This window comes from Canis lupus, chromosome 12 (assembly GCF_011100685.1).
Source record: "Canis lupus familiaris isolate Mischka breed German Shepherd chromosome 12, alternate assembly UU_Cfam_GSD_1.0, whole genome shotgun sequence".
NCBI classification, from domain to species: Eukaryota; Metazoa; Chordata; class Mammalia; order Carnivora; family Canidae; genus Canis; species Canis lupus.
Window position 1 is genome coordinate 16323886 of NC_049233.1, and position 23373 is coordinate 16347258.

The window sequence follows — 23373 nt, forward strand, 5'->3', positions numbered from 1 at the left end:
ACCATAATTTCATGTTAAATTAAGCAAATATACATTTAAGTGATAAGATGGGTTTATTATTTTCTAGCTTTTAATAATAGTCATAAACTAGTATTTTAACTGGGTTAATATTATCTTTAGGGATTCTTATTTTAAAAGTTTTCAAGCATTTCCCCTTTCCTTCCACTGTGTACTTTTGAACCTACTGATATTTATACGGGGACAGCTGTCTCAATTGTTCTTTTATTTTTCTTATTTAATTTTTAAAAAAGATTATTTATTTGAGAGAGAGGAAGAGAGAGAGAGAGGACTGCATGAGCAGCACAAGCAGTGGGGAGGGGGAGAGGAAAGGGGAGAGTCAGCCTACAGGGAGGCTTACACCAGGGCTCCATCCTGGACCCCAGGATCATGACCTGAGCCAAAGGCAGAAGCTAAACCAACTGAACCACTCAAGTGCCTCGTTCTGACTTTTAAAAGGTCCTATCACTTACTGAAATAATATATATCTTGTGCAGTATCACATCTGATTTATGACACAAGTTGTCAATTTTCAAATCGAATAAAATGCACATAAAATGGGTTTCCTAAGGAAGACATCTTTGAAAAATAATAGAAAGGAAGCTCATTTGAATTAAGTGCTTCTGTTTAGGGTACATTAAAGCAAGTTGTGTTATTAGGAAGCTAAATAGCTCAGATTATATTCCTAACTTCTGAAGAAAACACCATGGAGGGAAAAATAGTATGGATGCTCATAAAAGCTTCCTTGGAACCACTGCCATAAACGGAATATTGCTTGGGATGTCTTAGGTTCAGTCAAAGCCTGATTATTGGGTTGTCTGGCCCATGGGTCCAATCACCAAAATGGCTTTTTCCCCTTTGTTCTCATGAGATGAGAAAAGGCTTTAATAAATGAACCCAAACAGATTTTGTTTGATAGAACTCGCCCTCCCTTCCGTCTCCCCTGTTGTAATGACCACCACGTCTTTTTCAAAAGAACATAGCTCTTACAAATTACATCTGGCCAATTTCCAGTTGGAAAATTCAATTTTTGTCTGTGTACCTGTGAAAATCCCCCTGGATAAAGAACTAAATGATCATTTAGAAATTTGTGTTGCCTTGATAACTCTGATGGTTGCATGTAGACTTCCCGATTGTCTTTTACTTTTGTCTGTATTTACTCTCAGTGAAATTAATACAAAACTACCGAGCCTGATGGATGGAAAAATCTGGAGTTTGGTAGCTTTGATTGCTTATATCATATGCAGTCAACCACTCAAGCAGCATAGATTAAAACATAAAAATTGCTGCAATCACTGAGCATTATAGATTCTCATTAGAGTCCCACAATCAAGAAACTTGGTTGAGAGAAGCATATAGGTGTAGTAGCACACATATGAACCCTATCATGAAAGAAGAAAAATAGTGTCTCATTAAGATGTAAAACAGGTTTCCTAGTAAGAATGTTACCTTTTTCAGGGTACAGAAATAAAGGTACCTAAGATTATCAGTTACCTGAAAATGTGTTAGTACTACCATGAAACACTGTTCTAGAAGCTGTGCATTCTGGAGGAATTAGTGCAGCTTTGAACATAATATGAAAATCCAAGATGAGCCTAGGACAGGTACTAGGACAATTTGGACCAAAATATGTTATGCAAGAAATAGCCAAGTGTAAGAATGGAACCGTTAATGAGAAATATTTAACGTTAAGCAGTTGCTCAAATGTCATCTATTTTCTACAAACTGCAACTGAGCAGGTGGTTTCTGAGTTCCATGATTACCTTTTGATTTCTGGGGGAAATATTTTTTAGAAGGAACAAAATTCTGCACTTGAAAAATGAATTACATGCATGAGTGACACAGGCACGACTATATACAATGTAGAAAGGCTGATTTTCTTAACTGAGTTTCATAAAATTCTTTGGGCAACATGTCTTCCCTGTGTTACCAACACGGGGAAAGAATCAGGTGAGCAAATAGTATTTTCTCTACAGCTCCTCCCAAAGCTGTGGAGGGTGGTCTTTGTAATCTAGCAGGCCTTTTCCCTTTGTAGTGCCAGGGACAAGGTATTACCTTGAGGATTTAGCATCTCAGCTTGGCTTTTTCTGACTCTCCAAAATAAGGAAGATGAATTATTTAACATCCAGGAAGCACCAGCTGTGCTGTCTCTCCTCAAGCTGAGCTTCCCCCACCAATGGGATTTACAATTGAAATAGGTTTCTAATCTAAACAGGACTACAGTTTTGACAAGTGAACAAGACTAGAGAGGTTTTCCTAAGTGGAGAAGAGATACTAGTGAGCATTTCTTAGTGGCTTTCTCTGGGCACTTAGAAATTCTCCAGAGATTATAGCCTAGTGTCCTGCCAAGGGGACACGGTACTCCTCACATGGAAGTGCAACTCTGAGGCTACTAAAGAAGAGGATTTATAACATGCAATAGGAGGGATTTAGGTTAAGTACAGAGACAAGTTTTCTGATTGCTGGTGTTACAGGAGGAGAGGAGAATCTGAGAGAACTCTTTTCCTCAATGTTCATAGAACCAGAGAGTGGCTCTCAATGAGGAGGAGCAATTTTGCAGCCTGGGGGACATTTGGCAATACCTGGACACATTTGTTTTTGGTTGTCAAAACTGGGGAGAGGAGCTAGATGTCTATGTCTACTGGGCAGGCGCCTGGGACACTGTTGAACATTTTACAGTGCACAGGGCAGCCCTGCCCAGCAAGGAATTATCAGCCCCAAAGTGTGAACAGTGTCAAGGTTAAGAAACCCTGACCTGGAGAATGTACACATTTTTGGAGTTCTCTTAAATGTTAGCATACTATAACTAATTGTTAAAGAGTGCTTTCAGTGACTTGAATTAGCCTACCTGGGCCAGATCTAAGAAATAAAATAATTCTCCTGATTTGTTTACTGAGAATAAAAATGCTGGTTTACCACCCAAATGGGTGCACTCTAAAAATGGGTTCTTCTTTCATCCCAGATGCTCTCCCTGTATTACTCCAGCTGATTCCAATCTTTGTTTTTGGAACTAGCGCAAGTCCCACTTCATTCCAAAAGCCTGCGGGAAAGACAAAGGTGATCCATTGTTCCTCTGGACTCCTTTTTTACAGCAAGTAGTGTCTGCATACCTCATTGGGCATTTGCTGTCTCATCTACTTACTGTACATATGAGACAAGGCAACTACGTTGTGAACTTATCCAACCAAATCAACTAAATTGTAAATTCCTTACTGGTAGGGATAATGTTTCATACTGCTTCTGAAACACATAATCTATTACCAGCTTGCACATAGTGAGAGCTCTGTAATCATTCATTCATTATATGATGATGAATATTCACTCTCTTCAAATATTCTGAGTACCCTCAGAGTGGTCATCATTACATAAAATTAGAAGGACTTTGGCTGCCAGTTCTCCCCAGTCTAAATTGGGACAGAAAGGGATCATTTCAAAATTAAATCAAATATATTTCTATTTACAATGGTTCCTAGTCTACAAAGCCAGGATGTGGACTTTGATTTCTGGTATTCATAAAAACTAGGCATCAACATGACTTATTAAAAAAAGAAGAATTATTTAGGGCCATTCTATGTTGTTAATAGAAAAAGGAATAATGGTATATCATAATAAAGAGAAATAGTTTTATAATAGAGAAGTGTCATGATATTAGTCAGGTTTATTAGGGCTTTAGAGGAATATTCCAAGAAAAGTGGCAGAAATTCGATCAATTAAGTGAGGTGCACATAAATTGAACTTAATAAAACTGCCTAAAAAGCTTTGGAAAAAATGCTGTAGGGAATATACTTTTATTAGTTCTGGGTGAGGGTGAATTTGATGATACAGTGAATCCTTTCCACTTTTAATCTTGAGTTTCCCACAAAGACCATCAGAGATAACTTTAGAAATATGTGCAACTGAACTAAAGATCTAAGGGCCTATGTGGTCAATGGTGTAGCAGTAAGAATGCAGGTGCTGTAATAAGAATACTGTCCCCACTACAGTCTCGGTGGACTCTGACAATTACTCAGTCTCCATGTACCGTTCCTTGGTAGAACTGCTCCCTGGGACCTACAAACAGACATACTGTGGGCTATCCTGGCCTCCAAAAAATTCAATTCTCCAGAGATGAAAGAGACTGCCGTCTTACTATCTCTGAATTAAACAACAATAAAAATGAGAGAACTGAAATAATTACTGAGGGAAACAAAGCAAAATAAAAGTGTTGATATAGGACAGTCAGATAAAAATATCTAGATTTTCTATTCATAAAGATTTGAACTCACTGGGCAATTATTTAATGCTGCACTTGACTTTCCTAATACAAAGAATCTTTATGAAAAAGGAACAAGGCGCATTTCCATTTTACGTTTCTCAGCAAGGAGACTTGGAGTCTTACAATTTCTACATAAACATTAACTCTCAAAAGCATACATGGAACTTCCTTCAATCAATGAAAGCAGGAGATATCTTTTGCAGATTGTATTTAGCCATGCTATTCTGGAAAGATTTAACATGACCTTTTGTTAATGATATAAAAGTGACTAATTTGTTTAATGGGAATAAAAATACTGATTTACCACCCAAGCGGGCACTAAGTCAGATACGTTTATCAAACTGGCTATTACCCAAAACAAAAGTAGGAATTAACTTCTCATTCTTTGTTACTGTTAAAAATGCTCAGCATTTTAGCTGTGGTTGTCTCACAGTTTCAACATCTTAGTAGTCGTTGCTTCAATATTTAGACAAGATGTCTTGTACTTGTATATAGGCTTCATTTTTGGTGGCTAAGTAATCTTATGATTACCTTAACAGTTACTACCCATCAAGGAGGAAAGACCTGAAGGTGGGATGATTTTTGGGGTCATGGAAAGTTCCAAGATCTTCTAGCCAGGTCTTATTTGTGATTAATAGCCCTCATGCTTTTTCATCTTGATATTTCTTGGTCCATACCCATAAAAATTTTCCTGCTTTGTATTCATTTTTTAAGTCTATAACATTATTGGGATTTTATGCTGACTTCATAACCTTCAGAGTAACTGATCATAGCAAAATATTTCCTTCCTTGTGGAGAGCAGCTTTCCATTGACCTCAATTTTAATGAATACACTTTGAAAAGAAAACATTTATTACTGATTGAAATAAGCATCTCTGAAAGACTTCTCCCACCACTAAAGAGTAATTTTTTTTTTTATTTTATTTTTTATGGAGCCCCTGAGAGGCTGAATCTGATACAGCACCAACGCTGGATTATTCAAAGCTCTGGATCATTTTTCACTCACCTTTAAGATTCAAGTTACCACACTGTACTGATTACTTCCCATTTAATTTTCTTTCTTCTTCACTAGCCTACGTTTCTGAAAAAGAGGATCTGTAACTTATCTGTAACTCCTCAGCCTAGTGTAGTTTCTGAAACAATATAAGCATGGACTACATCTCTATTGTGAAAGACTGTTCATTGAGATAAGGCAGATACAGAGAGAAGGAAGTTTGGAGCATCGAAGACACTTGCATATCATTTTTTAAAGATTTTTTATTTACTTGATGGAGAGAGAGAGAGAGAAAGAGCACAGAAGCAGGAGGAGCAGCCAGGGGAGAGGGAGAGGGAGAAGTGGGCTTCCCATGGAGCAAAGAACCCAAGGCAGGGCTCCATCCCAGGACCCTGGGTTACCGACCTGAGCCGAAGGCAGATGCTTAACTGACTGAGCCACCCAGGTGCCCCAATACTTGCTTATCTATAAAGAATGAAACATATGTTTTTAAGACCCAGGAGACACATCAGTTTCCCAATCTTAAAAGTATGTTGGAAACAAAAAGGCTGTGAGGGTGGAGAATGAAGTCTACGTATAAGAGATTATGCAGCCAAAGAGGAAAAAGCCAAGAGAATATAATGACCATTTCCAAGGTCACAGGTAGAAGATGGCTAAAAAAAAAGAAGATCATAACAATCAGGTTCTCCTTCTTCACTGAAGGAAGAACAAATAGAAATATCTGTTTTAAAGAGATATGAGGAATAATTTTCTTCGAGAGGGATATTAAATAGTGAATAGGTTACCAAACGAATTTATATACAGCAATGCTTTCTGAAATGTGTAAATTAGATAACCTTCCGAAATTTCTGTTAATGAAGCCTTATGAAAATATATGCATAAAATGCGATGCTTATGCATTCCTTTAGAAATGCATGCCACAATTAATGTATATTCCTTAGAACAGTAAATAAAAGTGAAATCAATTCTCTATTTTATATGCCTTTGCAAAACATGAGTATGGATTCAAATTTCTCAAATGCTTTTGCCTTTTGCCAAAAATGAAGTATTTAATATAAAGACAGTAGTGAGGTACCAAATGTTTAACTTTCTTTTTATGATATATAATTTCAAGTTTTCAGTGGCCGGTAGCACACATCACATCACTCATATGGACTAGGAAAACATCCTTTACCTCATTCTATCAAATGATTTATAATTGCCATTTAAAAATAATAAGCGAGGGAGTATATGATTTGTGAATCCACTAGGCTGCTAATGGAAAAGCTCTCTGCTGACCCAAGAAGGGCACTTAAATTGTTATGGCTCCTATGTAGTTAGAACTACTTTAAATATTCATTGCACTTTAATGAACATACTTTTCCTTTAATTAGACATGGTGTTAATACTGTTTTAATCTGAATTGATTTGCTGATCTGGGAAAGCCAGGATCTGTTTATGAATGAGTTAGAAGTCTCAAGCTTGCTAAAACCTAGTAGTTAACCTTCCCAGAACCCCTATGTCCAGACAAGGAGTATAATACTATTTTCATAGATGAAAGGATACAAGAAATGGGATTTAGCTGAAGATTAAGTAAATTTTGGCTAAGCTAAAGCTGGGAATATTTTGAAATTCTTTAATATCATGCTTTTAATACTCAAAATGTGACAATTAAAAAGATCATTAATTCACTTGACCTTGCATTCATTCAACACATATTTATCTCCTACTGTATGCACAATTAATGAATTGGTTACAAGGTAGCAAACAATGACCATCTCATGATATGAAGGCATTTGGGTTATCTTGGTGAAAATCAAGGAGCTAATAACAACCTAATAAAATGTGGAAGGCTATTTCAGGTCCTAGTATTATACTTCTTTGAACTCTCAAGATTTATTACCTTTGGCTCTATCATCATAATATTTATCATGTGCCTACAGGTTTTCTTCATTAATCTCCTTACAAAAATGTATTAAATAAGCATGCCTGTTAAAGTGTCAGGGGATATATTTCCCCAATGGCTAGCAATCCAGGATATCTTTGGAGCATAACAAATTGATTAAGACATCATATTTCTGGCCAGCCAATACCAGATTAAGGAATTCCAGGAGAGAATGAATTTGTTTATTTATCTGAAGAGTTCTCAAGGAGGCAGTTTATCTGGTGGGGAAATGGCACCGTGATTGTTGGTATCAAGGCAAATGTTCTCTCCTTTGGTACCTCAGACAAAGCCTACCGCTGAGGTTCAGGGGAAAGAGCATTTCCCCCTTACTTCTCATCCTCTGCAAAATTGCTGGGTAGGATAGCAGGATCTTTCTGGTCTAAAGTACTTCAATGTTTCAATCTGGTTATCCACTGCAATCATTCATACAAAGGCTTTGAAAACACCAATGCTCAGGCCCTCTCCCCAGAGATTCTAATTCAATGGTCTGGGGAGGGGCCCCAGGGCATCACGAAATTGGAAAGTTCCTGAATTGTTTCTTTTGAGAATCATTGAGCTATAGCAAGTGTAAAGCAGTAAAAATTACTTCATAATAGGATCAGCCACAAACTACTCTTAGAAGCTTGATCTTGGAAGTGGTCCTTAACAAAGTAATTTATAGCATGTTGGAGTTGGTCTATAAATAAATCCGGTCCTTCTAATTTTTATCCAGGGTTTTTCTTGCGACACCTGCTCCCTTGGAACTCTTTGACCTATATTTGTATCTTGCTTTCGTAAGTGCCTATACGTACAAAAGAGATATTTGAAATCATGTAAGAAAATGCTCTTTTCCTACAGCTTCTGTTAACAAGCCAGAATATTTTGCTTTCTTTCTTATGCCTGTTAAAGATAGTGAAAATCAGTTCCAAAAACACTGCCCCAGAAACACTCTAAAGTGAACAATAAATGAGCAATTAAATAAATTATGTCACAGTTACTTGCCAGACTTTTGAGCAACTGATAAAATTATAATTATGAAAATGCTTATTAAAAAATGAAAATAAATGGGATAAAAAAGACATATACTGTATATGATAGCTGTGTATTTTATAGTTAAAGACTAGAAATAAATCATTTATAGAATTGGTGAGTGGGCTTGTGAGAGATTTTTCACTTGGTTTCCTAATCTTTCCTTGGTATTATGGTGCTGTTGGATTGATAGAAAAAATAGCTATAGTTTATTAAGAAACCACCAAGTGCCAGAAATTTTGAAAACTTACAGAATTGGTATTAATAATACAATTTTTTAACAGAAAAACTTAAGGACAAAGGTATTAGGTAACATATCTGAGTCACAGAGCTAGTAAATGACAAAACTGGGTTCAAAGATGTGTCTGTTCCTTTTTTTTTTGTTCCTTTTTTTATTACCCTATTCATCATTATTTTAAAAATTTAAAAGAAGGACTCAGTAAAAGCCGTGCATCCCATCTCAATCCATTTAAGAAATATGACCTGACCCACCTCAATAAAAACATTTGTTGTTTTAGGCTGTCTAACACCATCAACATGTTTTCTGTATACTAAGGTGAGGGAAAGATGAGAGGTGAAGATCTCTTACCAATTTAATTATCAATTAACAAAATATTCTATCAGGAAAGTCAAGTAGGATAATATCACTTTATAAACAACTTTTTAAAATAAGTCACTAAAAATGTGAAGTTGGGCATTGTTTAGTCAGGGACATACTGATAAGAAGTGATTAGTCGATAAAAAAAGGTCTAACATTTCTCAGCCTAGAAAGGATTCAGTTCCTTAAAAATAATCCCTAAGGTAAAAAGTGTCTGGAAAGAATGAAATGATAATAAAAGTCAGGTTGCTAATACCAGTTTTATGTGCCATTCCCTTAGAGGATATGCTCTATCTATGAAAAGGGGTCATTAAACTAGTTCAGCCCCTGAGCTGCTCAGCCCCCTGGGGGCTCCAGCAGGGTGTGTGTCTGTCTCTGGGGGCACTTACTGGTGCCCCACCATCCCTGTCCTCATGCTTCATTACTCAGGCTTTGCCTCCTCCACCCAGGAATTGGCTCTAAAGAGATCATCCCGTAAACTGCACTGTGCAGGAAGACCTGGTTCCTGGGAAGAGAGAGATGAAAAGCTAGAATTCATTTTTTTTAAAGCTAGAAATGTGAACCCGAAATGATCACTGCTCTTAAAAGTTCTATAATCTTGAAGGAAAATAAGATTCTACTTAACACATAAACCCCTTTGTGCTGTTGAACGCATGTTTAATGCTACGCTTCATCTTTGTTTCTAATGCAACATTTCATATGTGGAGGGAGTAACCTATCCTGTTTAGGGGTTCAAATTTTGGTTTGCTAATATTCTCATGCTACAAATTTTCACTAATCTACACTCATCATCTATTTTCTTTAATTAAATTTTTCTCTTGTGTGTAAATAATCTTCTCATAGATAAAATATAAAATGAAAGACATTTCTGCTAAATGGAATCTTTATCCAGTGGAGTCTTTGGATTAATTTCTCTTACTCATTCAATTTTCATTTTACTAGCAAGTAAATACTTGGAACCATTAAAACAATAAATGTAACTTGGATTTCCTACAGGTACAATGTACAAATAAGGTCGTAGTTAAGAACTTAAATTTCACTTGCTTGTAGCCTCACTTTGAGACAGGAACTCTGGCCCCTAAAAACTTTTACCCATGCATTTCTGGGAATCCTTCTGCTATCTTCACTATGTCCCAAATAGAGTTTTCCTGGTCTTCCCCTCCAGCCCCCTTGGCTGATTGCCTATACCGTGAGTTAGCACTGGTGCTGATCCTTGTGACTCTCTCAAGTCAGTGCTCTTCTGATGTGATTCTGTGAATTCATATACTGCTAGGCTGCCAGATAAAATACAGGACACCCAGTTAAATCTGAATATCTGGGGCACCTGGGTGGTTCAGTTGGTCAAGTATCTGCCTTAGACTCAGGTCATGATCTCAGGGTCCTGGGATTGAACCTCATGTCAGGGTCCCCACTCAGTGGGGAGTCTGCTTCTCCCTCTTCCTTTCACTCTGTGATCTCTCTTGCTCTGGTTCTCTCTCAAATAAACACATAAAAAATCTTTTTAAAAATCTGAATATCTTTTTTAAAAAGATTTTATTTATTTATTCATGAGAGATACACAGAGAGAGAGAAGCAGAGACATGGGCAGGAGAAGCAGGATTCATGCAGGGAGCCTGATGTAGAACTCAATCCCAGGACTCCAGGATCACACTCTGAGCCAAAGTCAGATGCTCAAACCGCTGAGCCACTCAGACATCCCTGAATATCTAATAAGTAAAAAAAAAAAAAAAAAAAAAAAAAAAAAAAAGGCAATATATACAGGGCACACTTTTACTAAAAAATTGTCCTTTGTTTATCCAAAATTCAACTTCAACGTGGTGTCCTGTATTTTTATTTGCCAAATCTGGCAACCCTATCAGGTGTCCAAGCCATGTCATGCTCACAGCGATCTTTCTTGAACTAAAGTCCCATGTTTGCTCCGTATAGGTGGGGAAAATGTCTCTCTCTCTCTCTCTCTCTCTCTCTCTCCTGATGGCCTTTTGGCTCTTTAGCCCAAAGCTACACTGCTTGCACTTCATATATCTCAGGGCCACTCACAGAAACAGCTTTCAGGGTCTATCTGTGGCCATCTGTCTCTAGGGTTTAGACACAGCCTAAGAATGTCAGACTGAGGTGGGCTTTTTTCCTGTATTCTTAGAATCCGCCCTCCCCCAAAAGCTTGCCCTACAGCTCTTCTTATTGGCTAGCTCCTCCCAAGCAAGTCAATTTATATGATGAAGGCTACCACCTTTATTGGCTCATGAGGCACATACAGTTTTATTTTGCAAAAACTTGCAATAAATCCATAATAAAAGTTAGACTGTGATTAAGGGAACTGCCTTCAAAGTAATTCTAATGTGCGTGGAAGTGTTTTTTACTTTTGGAAGCACTTACAGAAGCTCCATGAAAAAAAGTGGCTTTGGGTCCTCAGCTTTTAAGAAATGTGTGTGATTTTGACAGTGTGAAAGAAATTCCAAGCAAAAAGAACAGTATGAATGGAGGTAAAAAAACAGGAAGTTCAGGGTGGGCTTACTTCAGTTTGGTGACAGTGTATGAGACAGCATATGATGTACTGCAACCTGAAACTTACATGGAAAGTTGGGGAACTAGCCAAGGAAGGTTTTCCATAGCCATGGTCAAGAGTTTGTAATTTCTTCTCCAGGCAATGGGAAGCACTTGCAGGATTTGGTTAGAAGAAAATATAATTAAGAGATGTAGATAGTCCTGTTACATAGGCTATGTTCCAAGTATGAGAAATTATGGGAGAGAGATTATATTATCACACAAATAAAATAGATAATAAGTAATGAAGACCCAAGGGGGAGCAAGGGGGAAGAAAAGGGAAAAAAATGAAAAGGAAACCTTGGTATGAAACTTTGGTAATCCATTTTAATCAGCAGAGGAGGTTTTTGTTTTGTTTTGTTTTTGTTTTTTGTTTAATTTCCAATGCCCATGCCTCTTTCAGACTAATTAAATCAGAATCTCTGGGGATGAGACTCACACACCAGTATCTGGAAGGCTCCCCTCATGATTCCTACACTCAGGCACGATTGAGCACCACTACTGTAGAACAGGGGTTCTCCCACTTAAGTAGGAATCAATCATCTACAGGGTTTGTTGTGTGCCACTCTCGGAGTTTCAGCAGACCTGAATTGAGGTCTGAGGATTCATATTTCTAACAAGTTCCTAGGTGGTGTGGATGCTGTGGGTCCAAGGACCATGCTAGGAGAACTTCTGATGTGGAATGGGCAGGACTCAGTAGTTAATTAGCTATTACTGTGTATATATGTCTCGGCTGTTTGAGGGTGGGGGGTAGGAAGAATTAATTATAGGTGATGGACATTCTGACCCTGAGTAAATGACAGAATAGAGGTGCCATTCAAAGAGTCACAGATGTGGAAGAAAACAGGTGTTTGTTTTGAATGAGAATATTGAGAGAATAGACCATGAAAAATAATGTTTTGTGGGGGCCATTATAAATATGGGAATAGTAAGAAGAGGGAGCCAGTAAGAAGTAGAGAATAGGAGACATCAGAAACATAGAAGGAGAACCAGAACAACACAAATGTCTAGGGGGAGAAAAAGGTCAAGGCTAGCTCTACTAAGAATATCACAAAAATGTAACCTCTGAGATACTACCAAACCCAGTGAACACAGAAACCTTGAGGTCCCACACTTTCCTTATCTGCTCTTTCCTATCCTTCACAAAGAGAGGTCACATTCAGAATGATAACCCTGGAGGCTTAAGGTTTTTAGCACAAAAAACAGAGGGATCTGTATCCCTCATGCTGCACTTACTAAGGAAATAAGGATACTACCATATGACAGAAAGATTTTCCAGCTTTGAGGGTTGAGACAAAAAGAGCTTTTCACCTAATCTGGATAAGGGCAGAGCATCAGTGCTCAAGGAGTTAAGCCACTGGCAGTGGTCAAGAATTTGCAATGAACCAGGTAGTGGTCTAATGCTGCACACTGATCCTGCTCATGGTGTGGTTCATGGACCAGTAGCATCAGCATCACTTGCTAGAAATGCAGACTGTCACCCACACCAGACCTACTGAAACAGAATCTGCATTTTTAACAAGATCCCCAGGTAACAATTAGAGCTTGAGTAGCATTGCTTTTAGGCATCCTGAACTCATTTAACTTACTCAACTCTAAGAGGTAGGGACAATGAGGAGGGAGGTGAGTTACAAAGAGGCGAAAATATTTGCACAGAGTCAGAGAGCTAATGGGGCAGAGCAAAGATCTAAACCCAGACAATCTAGATCCATAGTCCTGGATCTAATTGAGGTTGTTACACCAACCCTCAAAAAACTATGACAATGGCCCTCAGCACCCTCCCCACCATCTCTGTAAACTTCCATCCACAGTGGCTCTTGTCCAATGCTTCTAAGGTACATGTCGTCCCCTTTGTACTCGGATTCTACCTCCCAACCCCTGTGTGTTAATATTCTCATCCCTTAGATCTCAGCTAACAGTCACCTCCTCGAGAAGACCGTTTCCGACACCCTAAGACGTGGTATTCCACTCTCACAGAATCATGTATTTTTCCCCCATGATCATCTGTAGTTAGGAATATATGCGCTTTTTTTTTTTTTTTTTTTTGGCTTGGCTCAAACTCCTGGAGGGCAAATGCACTCCTGTTTTGTACATCCCAGAACCCCAGGGCCTAAGACCAAGCCCTGCATGTAGCAGCAACGCAATCATTGCCTGCAGAAATGTGCTTAGGAATGACTTTTGAATCAAAGGTGTGTCTTACCCATATTAGTATGACCTGTAGTGACAATCAGAACCAAACACTCTCACCTTCCACGTTATTAAGAAACCTGGTGAGGTGAAAGAGCAGACATGATCATTCAAAGGTAATGTACACTTTGTGGCTGAATCGGAACCATCCAGGCAAGGCTCCATCTGCCACAGACATTCAGGACCTCCTGAAGTTAGGAGAACCCTTTGAACATATTTCCACTTCCTAGAATCACGAGCCTGTACTTTCCCTCAGCCTTTGAGACAGCAGAGGAAAGTCAGAGTGGCTCAGGTGAGGCCTCTCCATGTTGGGAGGGTAGCTCTGGAGGGAAAACATTGGCTGTTCTAACCTACAAATCCTATAACTAAACAGAGTCCATTCATCCTGAGAGCTGCTCATCAGGTACCTTTCAGAGGCTCTGATTTCCCTTGAATGACAGAGAATAAGCCTTGATTTCAGTGAATGGCTCTGCCGTAATAATCCTGCCTGAGAAAAGCATGGATTGCAAGGCCACTTTAAAAATATGTTCCACTGTAATTTTGTATTTCATTTTCCCAAATACTCTTGCTCCTATGGATAGTTCCTATACCTTGTGTTCTCATATTATATTAACATAATTAAGCTAACTAGGCCTTAATGTTGCTACTCTTGTGAAATAACAGCAAAGGGGCTTGAGAAAAATGCTGCAGATATACTTTCTTAAAGAGATGGTTAGATTTAATTTCAACACTTTTGGAAAATATTGAACGACAGTAATCAGCTTTAAGCTTAACCAGGTGACAGGCCCGACTACAGATGATAGGGATGAGGGTTTCTCAGTGTAGAATAGCTGCTCACTCATTCTCCAGGCATTTCTTCAGTGTCTCTATCACATGACTCAATGATACCGCTACAGGCTCAATTACTCAATTTTCTTCTGGTGTTTTTGGCCTGAATTGACATGTGTTACTTCAAGCTCAGCCACAAATGAGGAATCCTTAGGTCAACTTTATGGCTTAGACCTGAGCTTCTCCAACTCTCAAATACATAGGGGTCATCTAGAGGCCTTGTGAAAAATTCAATCAGGTGTGACCTGGGAAGCTTTAATTTCTAATAAGCTCCCAGGTAATACTGATGCTCCTGGTCCATACATAACACTGTGGGGAGCAAGGTGTTAGAAAACAAAATGAAACTGATTCTGTGGTTTAAAATGAAACTCAGCACCCTTGTAAGCCAGAAGCATTGCCTAAATGTTGCTTTGTGCCAGGGCTATGATGAATGTAACCCTACCCACCAGCATTTGGGCAGAAACAATCCAGAGAAATGAATTACTCCCAGAGGGTATCTGTTTCACTCAGGAAACAAACAGACCTTCTGTCCAATCTAGAACTGTCTTATGCAAATCTAGAATCTTGGAATTTCCAGAATTCTTCTTTAAAAATATTTATACTGAGCACATAGGGAAGTGTTTAGAAGTATCTAGAATAGGTTTGAGCATATGCTGATCCTTCTAAAACTGAATTAAAAGCAACATGGTCCAATAATGATGTAATAGCTGTTTGGGTTAAAATGGAAAATACTGGGACACCTGGATGGCTCAGGGTATGATCCTGGAGTTTAGGGATCGAGTCCCACATGGGGATCCCTGAGGGGAGTCTGCTTCTCCCTCTGCCTATGTCTCTGCCTCTGTGTGTATGTGTCTCTCATGAATAAATAAATAAAATCTTAAGATGGAAAATACTCTCCAAACACAATATAAAAATACTCTTCAAACACAATATGAAAGCAAAATATAACAGTTTGTTTCAGTTAAATAATGTATATCATAGAAAAGATTAAGAAAACAACTGTTAGAGCTAATTATTGCTTAAAGTGGCAGCAGAGGTAAAGAAGTGGTTCATTTTGTGGGGGAAGTGGTTTGTTCCTTCTATGCTTCCCCCACGTTGTATGTGTCTCTTTGACTTCTCTTCTCTACCCTTAACCCCAGGCTCTTGGTAGTCTTGCACCTGAGAGGGAAATACCAGCAGATAAACTGAGAATAAGCAAATGAGAAGAATGGAGAGAATGATTTCTGTTCCTTTTTTAAAAAAACATCCCTTAAACCTTGATTTTCAAAAATGAAAAGAGTACAAACAGAATTATGAAGATCATTTAGTTTAGTTAAAAATAGGTCTTTGTTGAAGCCAAGGAGAAGGAGGTAGACCCCCATACCAAGCAAGTCTTTTGTCCATTTGGATACTCAGTGTTGGAGGATGTTGTCAAGAGAATGTAACCACCAGTTGACCCAGGAGCTGGACCTGGGCAGTCAGAGGCTCCTCAGCCCCTCCCCTGGCTTTGGAAGATATGTTCTGTCCACTATTCTCATAGTGGGAGACGTTTTCAAGGATGCACCCTTGAGAGAACAATGTGTTGTTGAGACCATCTGGACAGTATATGTGACTGAACCCAGTTAGGCCTCGATATAAACTTTTAAGATTCTTGCAGGCCAGTATAGAGACCTACTCATCTTGCGGCTGCTCAAGACAACCCTTATATGTAAGTTCTCTGGATCATTACACTTGTCACCTCCCAATCTAGAGTGGTCTGCTTCTTTCTTTGGTCTCTCCTTGCTTTCTTTCTACAGGGACCAGCTTTTAAACCAGCACTCAGAAAACTTTCATTGACTAATCCTGACATGATGACTAGAAAATAGATGTACAATAATTTCATTAGGAAACTATGATTAACATCATTCAAAAGCATAGTTCACATCTAACCAAACACATCTACTTCTTTCCACAGGAAAACTATTCTAGTATATATTCCCAAATCTGCTGTGATGATATTTATCTACTACATAGTGGAATGTTACAGAAGAATCCAAGAACTTGAAGCCCAGATTGGTAATGGGACTTGTCCATTTTCACACAACTGATCTTTAAAGAACTGGGTTTAGAACTTAGATTTCCTGAACATTTCTCAATTTAGTCTGCAGTGTTTTATCCCATGCTATCTCATCAATCATTTTTCCTGATGCCAATTTTTAAAACACCCAAGCTTGTCTGGCACAAAATCCCCTGTCTGAAAACCCTGGGCCACTTTATAGGCTTCCCACTTGCTGTTGATCCTGGAGACTCACCATGGTTTGTTCAGAGTTGCTGTGAAATGATATTAAAGATGAAATCATGTGCCAGTGAGGAATTTGCTAAACAATCTGTAGCAGGTTCCATGGTAGTTAGAGGGTAGGAGTTTGCCCAGACTGGAAGCTGTACTCTCTTGTGGGTGAATAAGAGAAGTGAGAAGAGAAGAGTAAGAGAAGAGAGGCTTCATTTCACCATTTTAGGGGCTGGTGATCTGACTGAACAGGAACACTACTGTGAAAGGTCAGCAGTGGTCTTTATTTATTTTTTAATTTTTTTAAAAGAATTTATTTATTTATTCATGAGAGACAGAGAGAGGGAGAGAAAGGCAGAGACACAGGCAGAGGGAGAAGCAGGCTCCATGCAAGGAGCCCGACGTGGGACTCGATCCCGGGTCTCCAGGATCAAGCCCTGGGCAGAAGGCAGGCGCTAAACCGCTGAGCCACCCGGACTGCCCAGCAGTGGTCTTTAATGTGGATTTGAGATGGCTTGAGAATTAGGACACTAGATTTTCCTCAGTATAAAGCCTGTTGCTACAAAGAGTGATGCAAGGTATCATAGGACCTAGTCTACTATTGTGATTAAGGGTATAAATTTTGGTATAGACGGACATGGATTTAAATCCCAGCTCCAACATGTACTACCTCGGGGACCTTGTAGAAGTCATTTGACTTCCTGGTCTTTAGTTTCCTTACCTATCAAATAAGAATACAAATATTCCCCTGACTCATAAACTCGTAAAAATAACATGGTGTGTATAAAACACCAGTACCACTTAGTACACAATGAGAACATTCAATAAGGTAGCAATGTTTTCCCCTAATAAGAGAGAATCAGAGGGTGTCTTGTTGGCTCAGGTCATGATGACAAGGTCCTGAGATTGAGCCCCACATTGAGCCCTGCATCAGGCTCCCTGCTCTGTGGGGAGTCTGCTTCTCCCTGTGCCCTTCCCCCTGCTTGTGTGGCTCTTTCTTTCAAATAAATAAACAAACAAACAAATAAATAAATAAAATCTTTTAAAAAAAGAGAGAGAATCAGAAAGGTAAACCTAAATCAAAATATCCTAAGATCCTGACATGGATATCTTATAAGATTTCAGAATAAACCAGAGAAAGAGATCTATAGAACCATTTTTCTTGGAAATTTCTAAAAATAATGTTAGTCCCCACTCTCCGTGTTGGCTTAAGTTGCCCTTCCACTGAGATTGGAACTAAATAATCAATGGCAACATCCTCCGAGCCTGGAAATGTACCCAAAGAAACACTGCCCTTTATTAAGAAACAGGAAAGTCTTTCTTTGCACCTGTTCTTAAGTGTAGTATATTGAAGCACAGATAATTCAGTTAAACATCTGTTCGTAGGCATCATATTAATGAAATTTAACAGGGAGGACAGGCTGCAGGGGAATCAAACCTGCTTCATTTATTTCTCATCATTTGCCATGGACTGCATTTGTCTGCTTCTTCTTTACCTGTGCCTTTCACTGTGGTAAAAATAAACAACTGAGGACATGAACATTGTTACTCTCTTAGAATTAGCCAGATGGAAAAGTGAGGTCACGATGACCTATCATGAGAAATACCACCTGCCAACACCTGAGCCACTTGAATAATCATGGAAAGATTTCTTGGAGTCCAGAGTAGTTCTTGCTTAAGGATTTTGAGTGCCTTATTGGTTTTATTCAAGAGCCTCGTTTTAGCAAGATGGTATGTATTTAATTTAAAAATTCAGTCTGGCCACATTGGATTAATTTATGCAGGTGATATGTAGGTTTACTAAGGGAAGAAAAACAGAAAAAATGACTCTAAACCAAAAACACTTTATAGAAATCTGGAGAATGTAGAAAGCACCTTTAAAAAAATCATGCCACAGAGGTTTGAAAAGTGATGATAATTGACTCTAAACCAAAAACACTTTATAGAAATCTGGAGAATGTAGAAAGCACCTTTAAAAAAATCATGCCACAGAGGTTTGAAAAATGATGATAAATGACTCTAAACCAAAAACACTTTTTTTTTAAAACCAAAAACACTTTATAGAAATCTGGAGAATGTAGAAAGCACCTTTAAAAAAATCATGCCACAGAGGTTTGAAAAGTGATGATAATTTTGTGATATTACAGTACTAATGTACAAATCAATCAATAGGTTAATCAATGATGTGAACACTATCTACAAAGAATCAGATTAGGTTGGGGTGCAAGAATAAATATAGAAGCAACACAGGACATGACCTTTGTGCCTAATCTGGGATATAATAATGGAGATAATTAAAGATGTTAATGACAAATACACTTAGAGAGTTCATATCACATAGATGTAGGAATTGTAGATTTTGTCATCTTTTCTACAGTTTTTGAAAACGTGTATATGTTTCATTTCTTCTGTAGTGTCCTAAGCTGAGTCCTGCTTTTTCCATACCAGCTTTATTTGAGCCTCTGTTTGGAATTCCATACCAGTCAACTTTCCATGTCCCTGCCTCTCTGGATCACCTAGTCAAGAAAATCATGTTTATCAGAAGTTCTAAACTGTTCGGTGCTCAGGATGACTCAAGTGTCTTAATTAACATTTGGAAGATGCCTTTCCAATTGTCAGAACTGTGTCTGGCTACTTCTTTCTGCCAATCAGTGTTTATGCATTTTCAGACTGTCTCTAAGAACTGACCTACTGCTTTCTTCATGTCAAGAGATTGCCAATTCCTACTCTCATTATCCAGCCTGTGCTAGTTAGTTTGCGTTTTTCCATAACTCCTGCTTCCCAGGCCCATCAGTAGCATTTTCTACCATGAAAATTTTCCATGTTGATTTGGGAAGGATGGTGACCCAAGTACAGCAGAGGAAAGCAAAATGAATTCGAGGGCCATAACACATGAGTACAAACTTTCCCCTCAAATCACGTACACTAGACGTTCTCAAACTTTACCACACATCAACATTGCAGGGACACTCTTTGAGAACCAGTGCCACATTTGAATCAAAATCATTTCCAAATAACATGTAATCCAAACAAAAGGCTGTCTCATTTTGCTCTGTGACAAGGAGTTCTTAACTTAGAAGTTAGAACTAAGGAGTTAAGGAGTTAAGGAGTTCTTAACTTAGAAGTCCTTGGAGACACTTCGATCAGATTCAAGGTATCCATGGTACTTATTGCACAAATTATATTTTATGTTACATTCCCATGGCTGAGATTACCTCTGGATGCTTGAGAGGGCCCATTGCTCTCCGAAGAGACTCAAAGTATTCATTTTTCCCAAACAGCTTCTACAACTCCCACTGATGCCATGCAGAGAGAGTCAAGCCAGCAGCACATTTGAGGAGACATTGACATTAGAATATACTAGAATAGGGCTCTACAGTTTATAGAGCTGGCATATAATTCTCCTGTTCTTTTTATGGTTAATAGAATAATTTTATTACTACACTGGTCTTTGTGATCAATTACTCCATTCTTCTATGATTACTCACTGACCCCTACCAAGATGTAGATCTATTAACCAATCAGCAAAAAAGTTTAGATGGAGCTCCAATTATAGGCTTAGTGTGGTGTTGACTCAATGAGGAACCCAGAAATCTCAGAGTCCTTGCTCACAAGATAACTCTGGGTGAGGTTGCTGACATATATCACTCTTAAGCTCAGTGAGAATAAGATCCTTGCTTATCTTACCCCAAATTCTGTCTCGTAGGCCTAGAAAAGCCCCTAGTAAATCATAGGAGCACAACCAATTATTAAATGAGTGAATGAAAAACCTCAGGGGTTTATTTTGTAAATGCCATAATAACATTGCCAGGTAAACGAAATATTCACCGTGGCCGATTGGACAAAGCTCTTACACCTGGAGGGTACTGCTGAATGAAGGAAACAAGGGACCCAACTAATAATGCCTGTGAATAATCTGCAAACTTGCCTCAATAGGGAAAACAAATCGAAACTTAACTATGACACAGTTTCCAACCTTTCTTTACACCAGATGTTTGGCATAGGTAATAACTGAGGTAAAAGACTGTAGTCTGGGAAGATCACTTCTCCACTCCATCCTTTTCTGTGGCAAGTGATAATGTTGATGGCAACAGATTCAGGTAACAAAAAGCAAGCTACCCAACCACATATATTCAGCATGCCTCCTTCAGTAAGTGTGAGGCAGGCGAGCCCTTACCTAGATTTCAAGCTGATGAATCATCTGTCTAGTTTCAGTAAACCTCAAGGGACTGCTCGGCTTTGTAAAGCTGAAACCCTGTCAGCCTCTGGATGCATTTGAACAAGGACAACATGTTAAAAGGAGTCAGGTTATGAGGTTTCCTGAGGAATCCCTACTTTCTGAGTGCATGAAGTCCTCTTTCAATGCACAAAAAAAGAGCCTTTTAACTAAAAAAAAAAAAAAAAAAAAAAAAAAAAAAAACCGAGAAAGTTCTTTTTAAATCGTGTATAGATGCTGACTATACCAGATACATTAACAGAAATATTCATGATTTCCTATATTAGGCCATCCATTTATCCAAACTGAGGTCCTTCCTATTCCATTATCTCCATGGAAGCACACACACATAGCCTTATATGTATTAGAAGAAAGAAAATTCCTCCTTCTTGGGAAACACCTGTCTTGGGAGTTCTTGGTTGTAGCATCTGAGCATGCACAGGGTCGAGCATACAAATGGTGCAGTGACTCTTTTGGAAGTCACATTTGTCCCTGAAACTTCAGTCACCTGGAGACTGCATGCCTCATTGCCTGCAGCAGCTCAATCCTGACAGTGGAGAATGAGTTTAGAAATCTCATTTGAGCAACAAAATTTGAATTAAGAGTTTAAACAGCACAATATATTTAATGTTGAAATGATCTTTTTTTTTTTTTTTTTTTTTTTTTTGCAATTTTTGCTGACTGTGGAGTTCTTTCTTTTTTTGCTGTTGGGCTCTTATAATCTTGGTTTGGTTTAGATTTTGTCACGAAAAAGGGAGATAACAGGATTCAGTAAAATAGTACATCAGTTGGCTCCATTTCCCTATTTTTACACACAGAAAATTTCTGCTTCTTTTGCTATGCTAACACACTTACACATAATTCCTGGAATCCCTACTACATTCATATCCACTGCTTTCAGACACACACTCACAGGGCACCAAAACACAAAATCTCTACACGTCAAAATCAAGCCAGGCTGAAGATGTAAATAGGTGGATATGGCACCAGGTGGATGTGTAATCAGTAATAAGAAATACATTGAGCCCCATAATGAAAAGAAATCCCCCAAATTGTTCAGGACTCCCCCTCCCCCTTCCATTCACTGATTTATTAACCCTGAACAAAGATGTAATTGCAGGGTCTCAGAAACAACTTTTTTTTTTCTTTTTTCTTTTTTTTTTTTTTTTTTTTTCCATTTTTGGCATTTGTTTTGTTTGGCTTTGAATTTCTTAATATCTAGTCATACCATTCATGGCCTGTTTTCTTCACTCAGTTGCCCATCTTCCCCCCTCCCCTCCGAGAAATGAAAGAAGCATTAGCTTCTGAGTCTTAAGGATGAGACCTCTGCATTTTCTTTGCTTGTTTAGGGCAAGAAATGAAGTGCTGCCTCTTTAATTGGCAGAAGCATGCAGGAGGAGCATACCTTTAATTTAGTGTTGGGATACCTCACTTGCACCCTGGCTGTTGTCTTATTGGAGACGGCAGCCTGCCTGAGATCCTCTAGCACTGAAATAATATCATCCAGCACGCATTTCTTATCCTGATTTTTCAACACACACAGATGGGAAAAAGTATAATTATAGCCCTTGTGGTTCACCTTCATTTCCAGCACGGCTCGGTGGGTCTGCAGGATCCCCTCAGCCTGGAGCAAAATATTGTCCCCGGGTGGGGAGAGCAGGATCACCCTGCCATACCTCCCAGGGGTGTGTAAGTCCGAATAGAGCTGGCTTTTGGACTGGTCCAGGGGGAAAAGGCTGCTGGCCAGGCTGCGCTCGATCTTGGCCAGGCTGTGGCTGGGAGCGACCAGGCGCTCCAGGTCGCCCTCGGGCTGGAAGCGGTTGAGCGCGCTGAGGCCGAAGGTGATGGTCAGGACTGCGGGCACGGTGAGGAAGAAGACGGGGTGCCGGCTCACGCACAAGCCCAGCCTGTGGCAGAACGACTGGAGCCCTCTGCGAAGCACCTGCCGCAGCATCCTCCACCAGATCCAGCTCGCAGGCGCTCCCGGCCGTCTTAAAAAGCACATGTGACATGTGTAAGCGCCTGGCTACCCCCGACTCCCCGTCCCCCCCCGCCCGGCTCCGGGCCAGCCCCCTTCCCCAGCCCCGCCGCCTCGCCTCCCCCCTCCCCGCGTTCACCCCGGCCACTCCGCCTGGTCTCTCCCCGGCCCCACCTCCATGCGCTCCTACTACTCTTTCAAACACTGCAGCAAGTTGCAGCAAGGCGGGCAAACGCCGGCCGCGCGCGTGGGGGCCCGCGGGGCCCACGGGCCCGGGCTCCCCGGCCCCCGCCGCCGCCCGCGCCCTCTCACCGCATGAGCAGGCTCCCTGGGTCTAGCCCTTCATCTCGGTGCTGCAGTCCCCCGGCCTCCCTCGCTGGAGGTGGTTCCGCGCGGAGCGTCCCACAGATGTGGATTCCCTCTCCGTCCTGACGGGGTTCGGTGTCTAACTGAAACCATGTGCCTCGGTGTTGTAAGAAGCAGACATGTGCCCCATAAGGGGCGGGGGGGGCGGGGAGGAGACAGACTAGAAGGGAGGGAGCCGAGGGGGGGGGGCAGCTAAGCTTTGCTTTTTTTTTTTTTTTTTTTTTTTTTTTTAAGAT

The 23373-nt window shown here is 39.7% G+C and overlaps 1 protein-coding gene across 1 annotated transcript in view; it reads right to left on the minus strand.

Moving 5' to 3' along the window:
• Window positions 1–22798, minus strand: part of PTCHD4 (patched domain containing 4) — a 53768-nt gene extending 30970 nt beyond the window's left edge. Inside the window, exon 1 of the mRNA XM_038554270.1 lies at window positions 22373–22798. Coding sequence (XP_038410198.1) covers window positions 22373–22798 — 426 coding nt within the window. The remainder of the gene's footprint in view (window positions 1–22372) is intronic.
• Between the last annotated feature and the right edge of the window lie 575 nt (window positions 22799–23373).